At 27.0% G+C, this 16,039-nt stretch overlaps 1 protein-coding gene across 1 annotated transcript in view; it reads right to left on the bottom strand.

The window, feature by feature from the left end:
• Window positions 1–16,039, bottom strand: part of LOC135959843 (metabotropic glutamate receptor 2-like) — an 80,642-nt gene that overhangs the window by 22,947 nt on the left and 41,656 nt on the right. The window contains exons 6-10 of the mRNA XM_065510938.1: window positions 9,148–9,256; window positions 6,615–6,786; window positions 6,392–6,498; window positions 3,066–3,215; window positions 1,557–1,690 (exon numbers count right to left, since the gene is read on the bottom strand). Coding sequence (XP_065367010.1) covers window positions 1,557–1,690; window positions 3,066–3,215; window positions 6,392–6,498; window positions 6,615–6,786; window positions 9,148–9,256 — 672 coding nt within the window. The remainder of the gene's footprint in view (window positions 1–1,556; window positions 1,691–3,065; window positions 3,216–6,391; window positions 6,499–6,614; window positions 6,787–9,147; window positions 9,257–16,039) is intronic.

Raw genomic sequence — 16,039 nt, 5'->3', positions numbered from 1 at the left:
CATTTTTTTCATATATTGTTTTTCTAAAAAAATTTAAAAAAAAAAATAAAAAATAATTTCGTAAAAAAAATTGAAATTTTGTTTACCTAAAAATATTTTAAAGTATAATTTGGTGGAGGGTATATAAGATTAATACAAGATAAGCGACCAAAAACCTCTTAAAGGAATGTAACTATTTTTTCTTATGAGCAAACAAAAATATTAAAAAGGTCCCATTTTGAAAAAAAGTTCGATTTTTGAAAAAAGTCAGAAATTGTATATTTGGAGTTACAAAATATTTATTTTGATAGATATCCCACTCATATTCCTCAAAGCGACAAAAAAGTCTTTAAGGAAAAGAAATAAGCTTTTTTTTGAGCAAAAAAAATAAAAGAAAAAAAAAAGGTTTTGAAAAAAGTCAACAAAATTTTTGATTTTCCAAAAAAAAAAATAAAAAGTTTTATGTTTTGAGTTACAAAACATTTATTTTGAAAGATATCCAACTCTCATCCCACTAAGTGACCAAATAGGTCTTCAAGGAAAATAGCAAAGCTTTGTTTGTGAGAAAAAAGGGTTCTTTTTGAAAAAAATACAAAAAAATTTGTGATTTTTTTTATTTTTTTTTTTTTCGAAAAATTGAATAAATAGCTATCTAAACTATTTGGGATACATTTTGCTAAGAGCAATAAGTAAAAAAAGTTATATGGATAAGATAAAAACCTGTTTGGCCAAAAGGCCAAATTTTGACCCCCTCTAACTCAGAGAGTTCTATACCGATGTTGTTGAAAAATTTTGTCTGAATTACTATTCAATAGGACTAAACTTGCAAATTTCATCCCAATCGGAAGACATCAATTTCAAAAGTTGGTTCACTTGACATGAAATAAAAAGATTAATTTTGTGTGTTTTTCCACACAAGGGGGAGATGAGGTTTAAGTTCTATTTTTGAAGTTAATGTTTAATGTTTATGATTTAAATACCAATATTCTTAACTAATTTTCCGACCTAATATCTTATTTTTTTTATTTCAATGTTTTCATAAAAGAGTAACTAAAACTTATAGAAACGTTCCTTAATATTTGATCATAAACCTATCAAGGGGTTTCAAAATGGTGTCAAATTTCAGACTATCTTGATTGAAGTATTTAATTTCCCCTATGCCAAATTAAAAATTTCACACTCATATATAAACTATTAAGTTGCATGTTGAACTCCAAAAATCTCATTAATTTAATAAATCTACAATAAGTTACTCAAATCACTGTCAAGTTGAGCATTAAAATCAAATGAAATGAATTTTCCACCCACATTTAAAACTAACAGCCAACAGTAAACTACTTACTAGCAATGCCATCTATAAATCACTCAGTTTATTGGTGTGAAATTATAGTGAAATTCTACTAAGTACGAGTATTTAGTCTTATAAAACCATTTAATACACATTGCCGCACAGTTGCGGTTGAGCGAAGACTAAAATTAAATGAAATACTTAGTGGTATGTGCGGCATCAATTTGTATCTGTAGAATGTCTGTGTTTCTGATTGTAAGATTGAAAATATAAACAACTGATTACTTACTTGATAAGTTGAACAATTGAAACAATGCCAACAGCAGCTTTCACCCTCCACATATTTTTTAGCCTGACCACGTTCACAAGGCAAACTGCACACGGACTCAGGTGGTTTGGGATGCAACAATTTAAATTGAACTTCTGCAAAACAACAATAAGAACGAAAAAAATAAATCACAAAAAAAAGAAATAAATGAAACTTTGTTTAAAGCTAACAGATTGGAAAATAAAATCTGATGTAAATTACAAAAAAAAAATAAAAATAAAAGGATACAATATCCTGTTAAGTATCTGTGTTAGTAAGTAAATAATACTGTCGTAAGTATGGTAAGTGATGGTTGTTTTTGCTGTTCTTATATTTCTTCCATTTAGTAGAATTTATTGTAAATTGTCTTTTATGCCAGAGTATATTGTAAGTACTATAGACAATATTCTATATTAAACAAGTGTTTTTACTTACAAGTATGTTTATATATTTGTCTATATTTTGCTCTATATGCATGTATTTTGTTGATAAGAATTTTCCAGTTTAATACCTCTTTTCATCTCCGCTTTATTCAATCTTCTAGCATTGTCATCATCTGTTCTAATTGAGTTTGTACTGCTGCTACGCTTTCCCACATTCCCCTATTGTCTTGTGGCTAAAAATTCCCTAGAGCCCAACTTTATTTACAATCTAGTAAATTGTTTTTAACATCATGCTTCAATACAAAATCCATGAACAAGTTTACACTCGCATGTATTGTAGATACATATGTTTGAGTCAGTACAAATTGTTGATTTATTGTGGGTATGACATGAAATTCTAATCTATTTATTGCTATTTATTCATCGTAGTTAATTTTTTCTCAATTTGATTTGTTTTTTATATTTTTATATTTTTTACATGTCCTCATTTACTTTATATTTTTATATAAGAAAAAAATTTTATTTAATATCAATATGGTTCAATGAATTGAATTGTGGTTAAATGTGATTGAGTTTGGTTTATGTTTATCTCTTTTGAGTTTGATAGAAGTCCATGAAGAAGAAATCCAGGACTAGATTTTTAACATGAGTTTCTTTAAATTTGGGAGATAACTCTTTCAGACACGCTTTTTTGTGTAAAATATAAAAAATTCACATCATTCCAATGTTTTTTTTTTTTTGGAGGGGTGGTTAGTTTGCTAACCACCGAACTTTTTGACTAAATTTTCTGACCAAACAAACGAAATAGCAAAGTAACACTGAATTCGCTGAACAATAAACACTCTGTGCTTTTTTTATTGAATGCGTGAAAGTCTCTTTCTTTTGAGTTAGTTCTGTGACCTATCACTGAGTATTTAAAAGGTGTAAATGTATGTCCCCTAGACCTACTATCATCGACCATACGGTTGTGACATTGTCCTTATATATTGTCATCGACGAAAATGTGGTAGATCAACGAAAAGATAAGTCGTTTTGATAGTCTTCTAGGAAATGTTTATTCCCATTGTTGCGTAAATAATTTATATTTTTCTTTTTTACATCCACTTACCAGACATATTCAATCTCAACTCTCCCTCATAATATTCGCCCACTTTAATCCAATGATATTGACCCTCATTGGACTGCTTAAAATGGATGATATTGTAACGTGCTGGGCCATCGCCATTGCTATCGAAACGAAAATGATCGCCGCTTAGACCTGAAAAGAAAGAAAAAAAGATAAATTAAGTTAAAAAATAATATGTTTTAGATTTTCTTTATTTTTACATTAATCATTCAGAATTGCTTAATTTTTAAGATACTTTAATGATTTTGTTCAAATTAACAAATTTTCTAATTCTCTACATTGTTTATATTATGTAAAACATTTTTTTCATTTCTTGTATACATTAATTTACCTAAAGCAATTGTAATACTTTAAGCAAGCTTTCTTATTATACCCTACACCACCATAGTGGGGAGGGTATAAAGCGTTTGTGCAGATGTTTGTAACGCCCAAAAATATTAGTCTAACACCTACCTTAAAGTATACGGATCGATTTAGAATCACTTTCGATTAAACGATGTCCGTCCGTCCGTCTGGCTGGTTGGTCGGCTGGATGTCCATGTAAACCTTGTACGCAGAGTACAGGTCGCAATTTTGAAGATATGTAGATAAAATTGTATACATATAATTGATTTGGCCTAAAAACGGAGCCAGTTGAAACTGACAGAAATCGGTCCATTATTTGTCCTCTCGAAATTGGACTTGATCGGTCATAAATGTTTAATTTATATAGGTATCTACACAAACTTTGCTCCAAATAAGTTTTATATATACGAAATTCATGTCTCCAAATTTTATTATGATCGGTCCACAATTAGTCATAGCTCCCATATAAAACCCTCATCGAAAATCACTTTAACGTGCTTAAATCGCCTAAAAATGTTGGTATACACATAAAATTCAACATAAATAACTTCAATATAGACACGAATCACACCAACTAATTTCATGGTAATCGGTTCATAATTGGTCATAGCTACCATATAAAGCCCATTTCCGAAATTATCTTTAACGGGTATAAATCTCTTAAAAGTGTTGGTATATACATAAAATTCAATACAAATAACTTTCATATAGACATAAATAACAAAACCAAATTTCATGCCGATCGGTTCTTAATTAGTCATAGCTCCCATATAAGTCCCATTTCCGAAAATCAATTTAACGAGCATAAATTTCTTAAAAATGTTGGTATACACATAAAATTAAATACGAATAACTTTCATGTAGACATAAATAACATGATATAATTTCATGGCGATCGGTCCGTAATTAGTCATAGCTCCCATCATAGCATTCTTCCGAAATTCATTCACGAAAATAAATTATTGAAATTTTAAAAGAGAAATGTTTTTGCTCTTTTATATGGTCGGGCTTGACCGACCATACTTTCTTACTTGTTTTTTGAATTGTTTACACCAGGTAACTAATGGATAATTTGTAAATCTTTGATTTTCTTTATGTTTTGACTAAGTATTTATATATGGGGGATTTCATGTCAAATGAACAAACTTTTGAAATCAATGTCTTCCGATCACGGTGAAATTTGCAGTAATTTAAACATAATTTTTCAACAAGATCGGAAATTTGCAGTAATTTAAACATAATTTTTCAACAAGATCGGTTAAGAACTCTTTGCGTTAGAGAAGGTCAAAATTTTACATTTTGGTCAAACAGGTTTTATTCTCATACATGTAACTTATTACCTATTTTTCTTAGCAAAATCTGTCCCAAATAGTTTAGATAGTTATGTATTTCATCAATATTTAGAAAAAAAATTTAAAAAAAATATAAAAAATATTTGACATTTTTTTTTTCAAAATCAAATTTTTTTTTTGCAAAATCAAAAATTTTGTTTTACTTTTTTTCAAAATGGATCCTTTTTTTATTTTCATCACATTATGTTGCTTTATTTACATTATGTAAAATAATTGCTTACATTATTTGTATGATGTAAAAAATGTTCTTTTTGTTTTTTTTATTTAAGAACTTTAAAATACTTTGCTTTGTAATTTATTTACAATATGTAAAATAACTTTTACATAGTTTTTATAATGTAAAACAATAATTTAATGATTTTTACTATTTTTTGTATTAAATTTTTATATTAAAATTTATATTTTTTACATTATTTACATTGCGTAAATAATATATTAATTGAATAAATTCTGGTAAATAAAAATATTTATTTTAAATTGTAAAATTTTGTAAAATTTCGTATATTTAAATTATTTACTAAATGTAAACAAAAATTTTGCATTGTTTATATAATGTAAATATCAAATTATTGTAAATAAATTTAATTAAATGTCAATTAAATTATATTATCTTGATTCTAAATATTTTATTTTATTCTTTACATAGTTTACATTATGTAGAATATTGTAAATTTCTACCTTTTTTGTATAAAATTCATAAATTTAAAGCTGTTATTGATGAGAGAAGTTATTCCATATTTCTACATTGTTTACAGAGTCTATATATACATTAAATTTAATCAAATTTTACATATAAGTTTTTCCAAAATTTTATTCTACTTGACATTGTTTACTTCATGCAAAATTGTAGATTTATTTTTGATCATTTGCTTTAAACAAATACTTTGTGTTTTATAAAATTTTTTAAATTTTACCTATTTTACATTATGTGTAAACATTAGTTTACATTGTTTACATAATGTAAAAAATAAAAAAAAAAAATATTTTTTTAATTTTTTTTTTCATTGTTTACATAATGTAAAGAATTGTTTATGGAAGTCTGAGTAAGTTTTCTAAGCAAATCTGTATTTTTGACATTGTTTTTATAATGTAAAGATATGTAAAAATTACTTTAACAATAGAATGCTATTTAGTATTCATAATAATTCACACAAAACGAAAGTAATAAATTCATGACAACCTATGTCGGTTTCAAAATCTATTTTCATCACATATATTTTGTATGACTTAGTTTACATAATGAAAAGTTGTAATGCTTTTCTTTAAATTTTACAAATAATTTTTGGAAATTTTTTAAAAAATTCCTTCAAACATTTTTTACATTAAATAAAATAATGTTTAAGTAATATTTTAATTTCTTACAAAATTTTTAATTAAATTCCTTTAAAATATTTAAATTTTTATTCATTTCTTGTTCCCTATTTATTCCATTATAAAATTTATTTTTGTTTTTAAGCTAAATAATGCTATCGTTCATTTTCTTTTATATAGCTGCATAATTTCTAAATGTATTTGCCCTAATTATATTATAAATTATGTAAAACCTTAGAAATCTATTGTAAAGTAATAATAGAATTGATTGTTATGGCAAGTGAATGAAAGCGAACTCACCTTGAAATTGTACTTTTCTTAAATATTTCAATAAATCAGCTCCTTTTGTTGGTTTCATGGCATCACACAGCGATGGCTGCCCACCACACAAATCACGATGCATGTCTCTGCATGATATGGAATAGAAAACAAAATTAATTTAATATTAGCATTAATTTATTATTCGCTAATGCTAAACATTTAGTATAATATTTAAGTAATATGTATTATATAGCTAATTTACCTTAAAGCATAAGCAAATGCCATGACAGCATCACTGACAAACTGCAGTTGATCCTCAAAATCGGTGTCTTCGCGAGACAAACGTTCAGTGGTGGTGCAAGTACGATTGTAGTTATTGTAAGGAGTGCTAGTGCTGCCCGGATAACGACACTGAAAGTGATCTTCCCAGAATTCTAATACAAATAAAGAGGATTTAGACATAAATTTAGGAATATGTGATTAGTTTTAGTTAGTTTTCATTTAAAAATTGCATTATCAATTTGAATTAAACGCCCTGTAAAGGCTGCTTGCCACATTCTTCATGTTTATAAACATTTAGATCAACAAAAACTTCTATTTATCAACAATGTTAATAATACGCTGTCATTAACATTATTTATAAGTATGACAACATTAACAGTTAAAGCCGCTAACATTCACATTAAATCTGCTAAAAGCTTTCTGTGATTTGACGTTGTGGAAATAGAGCATCTAAAATTTTGTCTTTTAGAATGCTATCAAATCATATGTTCTTTAACGTCATATATTTAAATAAATTTCACCAGATTTTTCCTACAATTTTTCCAAACCAACCATCAAAGTTTTCCAGCTTTTCTTATTCAGCCATATAAGAAAGAAATTTTGCAATTTTAGAAAAAAAAAATGGATGATTTGAAGCAACATATTTTTCCTCAAAAAATGTCAAAATTTTTCTTCATAAATTTCTCAATATTTTATTTCAAAACAACGATTTTTCGGTTTTATTTGAAAGAAACGTGCTTACCACTAGTCTTCCATAAAAACTCATATAGAACTTGCTATTTTATTATCTCGGGAATTTCCAATTTCTTGTGTTTCCACATCTTTTAAAGTTTTTGACATTTTGGTTATTTTTTTTTTTGAAAATTGACTTTTTGCAAACTATTTGCATTATTTAGGTTCAGCAAATTTGTAATTCAAACATGTTAGTTCATTTGCTAACTGGTTTTAAAAATTTTGCTGATTTGCCAACAATTTCTGGCAAAAAACGCCAGCCGAGAAAATATTAATTTTTATTCTATTTTTTTTTTAAATTCTTCCGTACTTCATACATCCGTTCATGACTAAAAAATATGAAAAATGTTTATTGAAAAATTTTCTAAAATCTGATATTTTTCATATCAGAAATATTTATTTCTCAGCCTACTGTGTTGGAAAAAATTTTAATAGAAAAATCCATAAAAAAGTTAAAGTAGGTATTTCATGGAAATTTTAGAAACTTTATTAGTATTTCTTGCAGAATTTATCATTTTAGAATTATATTTATGAAATAAAAGTTGTCTTCTTAAGCTTTATGTCAACAGCAGAACTGCTTTACGCACGTCAACAGCAACATACCTGGGTATGTTCATACGTTTTTTATGGTGAATGGCTGCCGTTAGCATACAAATGCTAATATCTAACTCTTTTGAAGGAATTTCTGTATAATTTTTTTATTTTGTTAGAAATAGACAAAAGGTTCAACAATTTTATGATAATCAGTTTTATCCTTACATTTAATCATTGTTTTTGAAAAAATGGTTGTGTAGGTAAGTATGACAAAAAATGCTTTTTATTGAGTTTTTGCAAAGATACAAATTTTTCAAACTAAAATAATTTTTTTATTTATTAATAGTTTTTAATGAAATTTTACAGTTATATAGACGTTTCTATTAGATAAAGAAAAATAAAAACAAATTTTGAAATTTATAACCACTAATCCCGTAATTCCCAAAAAAGTTTTGAAAAATTCCAGTTTTTTTACTATAATATCCATACCAGGAGCGGGGTTATCGGATCTCTTTACAAACTAATTAAGAACATATTTGGCCATCTAAAATAGATTACTTTATTTTGATATCGACTATGCGATTTGAGAATTTTTGCCCTTAATTCGAATTTTACATAAAAAATAGGCGTTATTTGAATGGACCTGATCCCCTCCGTATCAAGGATTTTTAAATTTATTTTCATTTAAAATAGTTAGTGTAAAGTTAGCTTTTCAAAAAGTGTAAATTCCAAATTCACCATCTTTGAAATTTTTTAGATATCTTAAAAATAAAAAAAGTACTTTTTTCCCAAAAACTAGAGAAAAATCGCCTTTTTGAATTCAAATACATATAACTTTGGAGTCAGTCACGAATTTCAAATAACTCTTTTTTTGTTTGAGATATACATTTGTTGTTAGTCCAATAAAAGAAAAATGGAGAAAATCGGGATATATTTGGTCCCGCTGTTATAAAAAATGTGGAGCAGGGTGGGTAAAAACGTTGAAAAAATACTATAATTTTCAATTTTATCATTATATTTGCTTGCGTTTTACTACTTTGTAAATGGGCATTATCTTCCAAACGGGTGATCCTATGCTAACCAAACTTGGGACAATTTCGGAAAACAGTTTTGTATATAGTATATCAAGAAATTTTGATTCAGAGCTACAGAATTTTAAAAATGCAAAACATACTTAGGTATGTTGCCGTTGACATAAATGTTAAGTGTTCATTGTTAATTGGGGGTAATTTGTAGAGGTTACTTACCCACAAACCAGGGATTACGCTGATTATTTTCTACGGTTAAACTTAGGAAATACTCTTCAAATCCCTTTACCGGATTGGCTTGAGGTTGTACCGATAAAGTACCTTCCACCTGAAATAGACAAAAAAAAAACAATATTAACTGTGTTCAAATTAAATCTGCAGAATAAATTTTTTAAGACTCATCCCAGAGAGAAAATACGGTAATAAATACTTATAAGGGGAATATAACTTTTGAACAAATTCCAATTATATGAGATGGGTAACAAAGTCAGTCATCCAGCATCACACCCAAAACTTTCATTCTATCTATATAATTGATATTTACCCATTAATCTTAACTATAAAAATTTGAGCAAGAAATTCACTAAATTTTATAGCCTTCGTTTTAGATATTTATAGAAATGTATAAAGTTTCCACCATACACAAAGTATTATTTAACAATGTCTGTTAATTAATACTTTCAAGATCAAAATCGCAAAAATATTTAAAAATTCGAAATAAATAAATGTTTTTAAAGCTACCTAAAAGTATGCTTTAGTTTGTAATAATTTAATAGTTTATGGCCCAAAACACTTAATTCCTGTAGTTTTTTCTTACTAACTTACTTTTTCTTATTGACCTACCAAAACGGTGTTAAGAATCATTCCTAGGAAGTTCATATGTTCTAGAAAGTTTATTGAGATCTTAGGTACATTTTTGTAGTTGATTGTTTCCTTGAATTTTTAACGGTTTGCTACCTATGGACCTGAACAGGGGAAAAAAGGTAAACAAAATCGATTTTTTTAATGTTTTTTGCGATTTAGATCTTGAAGATGAAGTTTTTTTGATTTTAAATGTTCACAATTTTTGTTCTTTATGACAAGTGTTTCAACTTTGCCTCAGAGAATAAATCCAAATTCCAAATTGTTTGCAACATATGAGCCTGAGAAAAGTATGACTATTTTGCAAAAATGACACCGAGGCACAGTGGATTATATAAGGTGTATGCATCTCATAATTGATTTTTGCAAATGATTGAAATTAACCATAAAACAAGTTGTATTGTAAAGATAAGATGTCAACCAATAATTATTTGTAGAAATTATAGTTATTATGTCAACAGAAGTATTCGAAAATGGCGACAGAACACACTACTTTCGACTTTAAAGATTTGGGGAGTTAAAATTATACCATATTCAAGGGCGTATTTTTAATATTTATAATTATTTTTTTAGGATTGTTTTACCTTGTTGGAAAGGGTATCTTGTCCAGATTCTATCTTTGAAATGAGCTTTGTAAATATTGTTAGCAGATTTGAAATTTATTCATTTAAAATATATGTTTTTTGGCTACCTACGCAACTTTGACTAGGATTTTAACTATTGGCGCCGTATGCCGCTGATATAGTTTTAACATAGAATTAAAGCTTAACTTATTATGTAAAAGATATATCAAAATTAGCTGCCTTTTGGTGCCTATAATCAAATAGCATGCAAAAATGTTCAGCAACTCAGAAATTTAAAAAAAAAAATTATCAACTTTATTTAATTTAGTGGCTTTTCATTGCTTATTTTGCTATGATAGCTTATAAACATTTTTAATTATATAAAAAGTAAATTTAGTTCTTAACAAAATATTGTTTTAATTTTTTTAACCGGATGAAAATTGTAAAAGTTATTCAACTTTTCATTAACAGCTTTTATAGTATTTTCACCGTCAGCGCAATAAGTGTAAAAATAAAATTTTCTACAATTTTTAATTTACAAGGTAAATTTTTACGATATTTTTTAGAAAAAGTTTAATAACTTTTGCAAATATAAACCAATTTTAACAAATAATGTCTCATTTTTGTTTATAAAATTAAAATTATCTTAACTATCTTAATTATCAAAACACTGTGCAAAAAAATAGGTTTTCATAGAAAAAACTTAAAATAACTGTTGTTGAATTTGAAAAATTACGAAAAAAACATACATAATTTCATAGGATATGCAGACAATGAAAGGCTAATTCGATGCCTCTCCATAATTGTTTAAAATTTTGAAATCGGTCTAAAAATATGTGAGTTAGAGGTACTATAGTCCTATAAGTTTTAACCAAAAACTAAAAAAAAACAAGTAAGGAAGTATGGTCGGTCATGCCCGACCATATAATACCCTACACTAAGTAAAAGAGCAAAAACATGTTTCTTTTAAAATTTCAATAATTTATATTTTTGAGTGATTTTCGGAAGTGGGCCTTATATGGGGGCTATGACCAATTATGGACTGATCACCATGAAATTAGGTCGTGTGATTTATGTCTATATGAAAGCTAACTATGTTGAATTTTGTGTGTATACCAACATTTTTAAGCGATTTATGCACGTTAAAGTGATTTTCGGAAGCGGGTCTATATGGGAGCTATGACTAATTATGGACCGATCGTAACAAAATTTGGTGACATAAATTTTGTGTATATAAAACTTATTTGGAGCGGAATTTGTGGAGATACATATATAAATTAAACATTTATGACCGATAAAGTCCAATTTCGGGAGGACATTTGTATGGGGGCTAGGTGAAATAATGGACCGATTTCAGCCAGTTTCAATAGGCTTGGTCCTTGAGCCGGAGAAATATGTACCAAATTTCATCGACATATCTTCAAAATTGCGACCTGTACTCTGCGCACAATGTTTACATGGACAGCCAGCCCGCCACCCGACCAGACGGACGGACGGGCATCGTTTAATCGACTCAGAAAGAGATTCTAAGTCGATCGGTATACTTTAAGGTGGGTGTTAGACTAATATTTTTGGGCGTTATAAACATCTGCACAAACGCATTATACCCTCCCCACTATGGTGGTGTAGGGTATAATAAAAAAAATGTATTTTTAACCGTTCATAACTGTTTTTTTAATAATTCGATTTTTATGATTAAAAATGCGTAGTAAAGCTTAAAGTCTCACCTATTCAACAAAAGAAAAGTCTTATAAAAATTTTCATCCATTCAAAACTTAAAGATTTTTGATCTGAAGATTACCAAAATTTTCCACTGTGCGAGGCCCCAAATCTTTGGGGTTCCATAAAAAAAAGTGCATGACTTTGGGCAAAACTGGGAAACACGTGTCATTTTGGTTATATTTTTGCATATGGTTATATTTTTGCTTGTTGCAGTGTGTAATACTTCATCATAAAATTGATTGCCATATACATGTTGTTAATTACTACAATCATATTGTATCTATGATTGCTACAATCAGGTGTATGGTAAATTTAATATATTATGATTGAAGCAATAATTTAAATTATTACAGTGACCATAATATTGTCCATTTCAAAAAAGTTGAAATGTATATGATAAACAGTTTTCTTTGCTCGTATTTAAATAAATATTCAAGTTTCTAAGAACTCCTTCCAGATAGATAATTCCATTGAAAAGTGGCTATATCAGCAATTTGTAGTCCAATATCTTGTATTCTATTGAGTACCTTTTATATTTTTCTAGTAATATCCCTAGTATAATAAAAAAGCAAAAAATATTTGCTGTATTGCCTGGCTTGCTGGGTTATTTGTGTTTTAAGTTTTCAACAGTTTCCTATTGTTTTAGTTTTTTGTATTAATTTTCCTATTATATTTCAATTTCCTAGCTGTCATTTATATGATTTAGTTATATTTTATGTCAATTACTTTTCAAATTTGTAAAACGATTTTAATTAATCTTGCTTTAACTTCACCCTCATGCTAAAAGTAACTATTGGGCCGACTTAAGGTGTGCTATTTATATATTAGTACAATCCATTCCTTAGACTTCACCACACTTACATTAATTTAGTAAATGTTCATATGTATGTTGAAAGTATTTGAAGGCAATTAATTTCAATTATTGAATCATCAATCATTGGGATTAAATATAAACCATGAAAATTCAACAGAAATACAATATTGTTTTTTTTATTTATTTTAAGTGTCATCGCCTATCCAGCTGTCTTTCAATAAATAATTTTTAGTTTTTTTGGTAAATAAACCAATGTTTGGTAGGGTGGTGAAAAGAAAAATATTTAAATTATGTCTTGAATTAAAGGAGATAACCTAGACATATATATTTCTTAGGGATTAGAATAATTAAACAGTCTCTTTGCCTACCACTGGCTCTCTTATTTCCCCTTTAACTGTTTAAATATGTATCCAAACATTTGTACTTTCAACTATTTATATATAATCTATAAATAGCTTAGTTTTTCATCTCTAACACCTTTAATGGCTGCTTTCATTCAGGATTAAATAAATTAGTTATTTACCACAATTGCCCATCATTATAGTAAAATGTGGACAAAAAACATGAAATAAATTTGAATAGCAAACATGACTTCCTGAAATTGGAAATAGTTATACGTCCATTTAGGTAAATTGGCTACAAAATGATTCTGCTGTTTTCTTATAGAAACAACTATCATAGAAGGCTTTGCTATCCCTATTTAGTAATTGTGTTTATATCAGGGTCAACCAAAAAAGAAAAATCTTTAAATGAGATTTTCATAAAACGACACCAACTTGCTTTGTTGAAAGCTAGCATGCAAGCGAATGAAATGAATACTTATTTTAAACTCTTTGTTGAGTTGTGCAAAATGCCGAGAGTTCGTGCATTGGTGCTGTGTATGGTTATCACTGGTCTATATTTATTAGGGTAAGATTGTTTTTATCAGCTATAAATACTAGTCAATTATTCTTAAATTTGTAGCCTACTTTTAGTGTGAAAGTTTCTCTTAAGAAGTATACTTTTATTTTGGTTGCTACTATTTTTCAGTCCACCCTAGTATACATATATTCTGCATAAACTTAAACATTTAAAACATTTTCAGCTTTATCCTTGGACAATTTTTCTATGCTATGTTTTATGGCAATGTCTCCCCCACTTGATGAAATGTTCATTAATCAAATTTATTTTTGTCATTTAATCTTATAAATACTACACAACATTCTTATGAAGTTTAACAAGGCGGAAAGTCTTCATTGTGTATGGAACAGTGGTTAAAATAAGAAATAAAATCAACTGAAAACTACACAACAAAGGAGGTTAAGCTGACTCTATACAAGTGTGTCACATAAGATAAGAAAATGTGGCCAGAAAAAAAAACAAAACAAAAGCTTTGGTTCATGTGTAAAATTTAAAGAAATGTTAATTGGTGAAACATTAATTTTTTGTAAAAAATTTGCTTACGAAAAATGTTTGTAATAGTTTTTTAAAATACTTTTAGCGAAATGGTTTAAAAATAGCTTTTGATGAAGAATTTTTTTTGTTATTATTAGGTAAAATAAGCTTTTTTGTTTTAAAAATTTTTGGGTGTGAAAAATGATTTTTTTATGTTAAAATTTTTCAGAAAAACATCTGTAGTTTTTTATGAAGAACCATTTTTGTTGGTGAAAAAAGCTTTAATATGATAAACTGCCTTTATGGATGAAGAAATTTATTTTTTTAAATATTTTGGTGAAAATTCTTTTTATAAAGAAGGTCTATCAAGGTCATTTGTTGCAAAAAATTTTAAAAACATTTTTAATGAAAATGGCTTTTTTGTTTAGAAAAAAACTTTCCTTTGTGAAAAAGCTTCAGTTCTGAAATAAATTGTTTGATGGTCAAAACTTTCTTCTTTCATAAAAATAATTTTTTTGGAAAAGTTTTTTTGTTATAAGACGAAAAAAACCTTTTTGTAACGAAAGCTTTTTTATTCAAAAGTGTTTTGTATAAAAGCCTGAATTGTGAAAAATTTTCTGAAAAAAAGGGTTGCGTAAAAAATTAATTGTGAAAAATCGTTTGTGTTTCTTTGGTAAAGAAAGCTTTTTTTTAAAACCAGTTTTTTTTAAAAAAAAAAACTTTAGAAAAATATTTTTGTAGGAAAACATAATAAAAACCCCATATAGATAAACTGTTTTGGTGAAACTGGAAAAAATTGTTTTTTGAAAAAATCTTTTTTTTAATAAATTTTTTTTGGAAAAAAGTTGTGAAAAATCTTTTTGTGGAAAAAAGTTTCTAAAAACGCCTGTAGATAAATAACTTTGTGACAAAAATGCTTTTGCAAAAGAGCATTTTATTAAATAAAATAAATGAAATAAAAGCTGCGAAAATAGTTTTTTTGAAGAAAGCTTCTAAAAGGTGATTGTTGATAAATAGCTTTGCGAGAAAAGATCTTTATAAATGGAGCTTGTGATTAACCAAAACTTTTGAAATAAAGCTATTGACGAACCTTTTAATTAAAAAAACATTTTTTTTTTTTTGCAAAAGCTTGAGTTGAGAAAAATATTTTCATAACTCAAACCTTGAAGAAAGGAGAAAGCTTTTTTGTTTAAAACCAATTTTTTTTTGTTAAAAGCTTCAGCAAAATCTTTTTGGAGAAAAACAAAAGAAAATTTTTCTCAAAAACGTCGAAAAAATGAAGAAAAAATTTAGATGAAAAAAAGCTTTTTTTAATTAACTACTTTTGAGGGAAAGAGTTGTGAAAAATCTTTTTGTGGAAAAAAGCTCTTAAGAAAAGCTGTGTATAAATAAAAAAAGCTGTCAAAAAAGAGTTTTTGATATAAAACTTCTGAAAAAAGCCATCAATGGCTTTTTGCTTGTGAAAACGCGTTTTTGAAAAAGCTTTGTTTTGGTTGAAGAATTAAAAAACTAAATTTTAAATTAACCTTTCTATGAAAATGTTATGTAAAACCTTTTTGTGGAAAAAAGCTTATAAAAAAAGCTGTTGAGAAAAAAACTATTGTTAAAAAAAATCTTTAAATTTTTTTTTTGGTGAAATCTTATTTTTAAAAAGCTCTAGCATAAGACATTTTAGTGAAAACTATTTTTGTGAAAAGGTTTTAGTGGTGCACAAGTTGTTTTATTTTAAATAAAGATAACTTTGAAAAAAAGATTTGAAAAAAGCTTTATTGTTTTA

This window comes from Calliphora vicina, chromosome 5 (genome assembly GCF_958450345.1).
Source record: "Calliphora vicina chromosome 5, idCalVici1.1, whole genome shotgun sequence".
NCBI classification, from domain to species: Eukaryota; Metazoa; Arthropoda; class Insecta; order Diptera; family Calliphoridae; genus Calliphora; species Calliphora vicina.
This window is presented reverse-complemented; position numbering and strand designations above follow the sequence as displayed.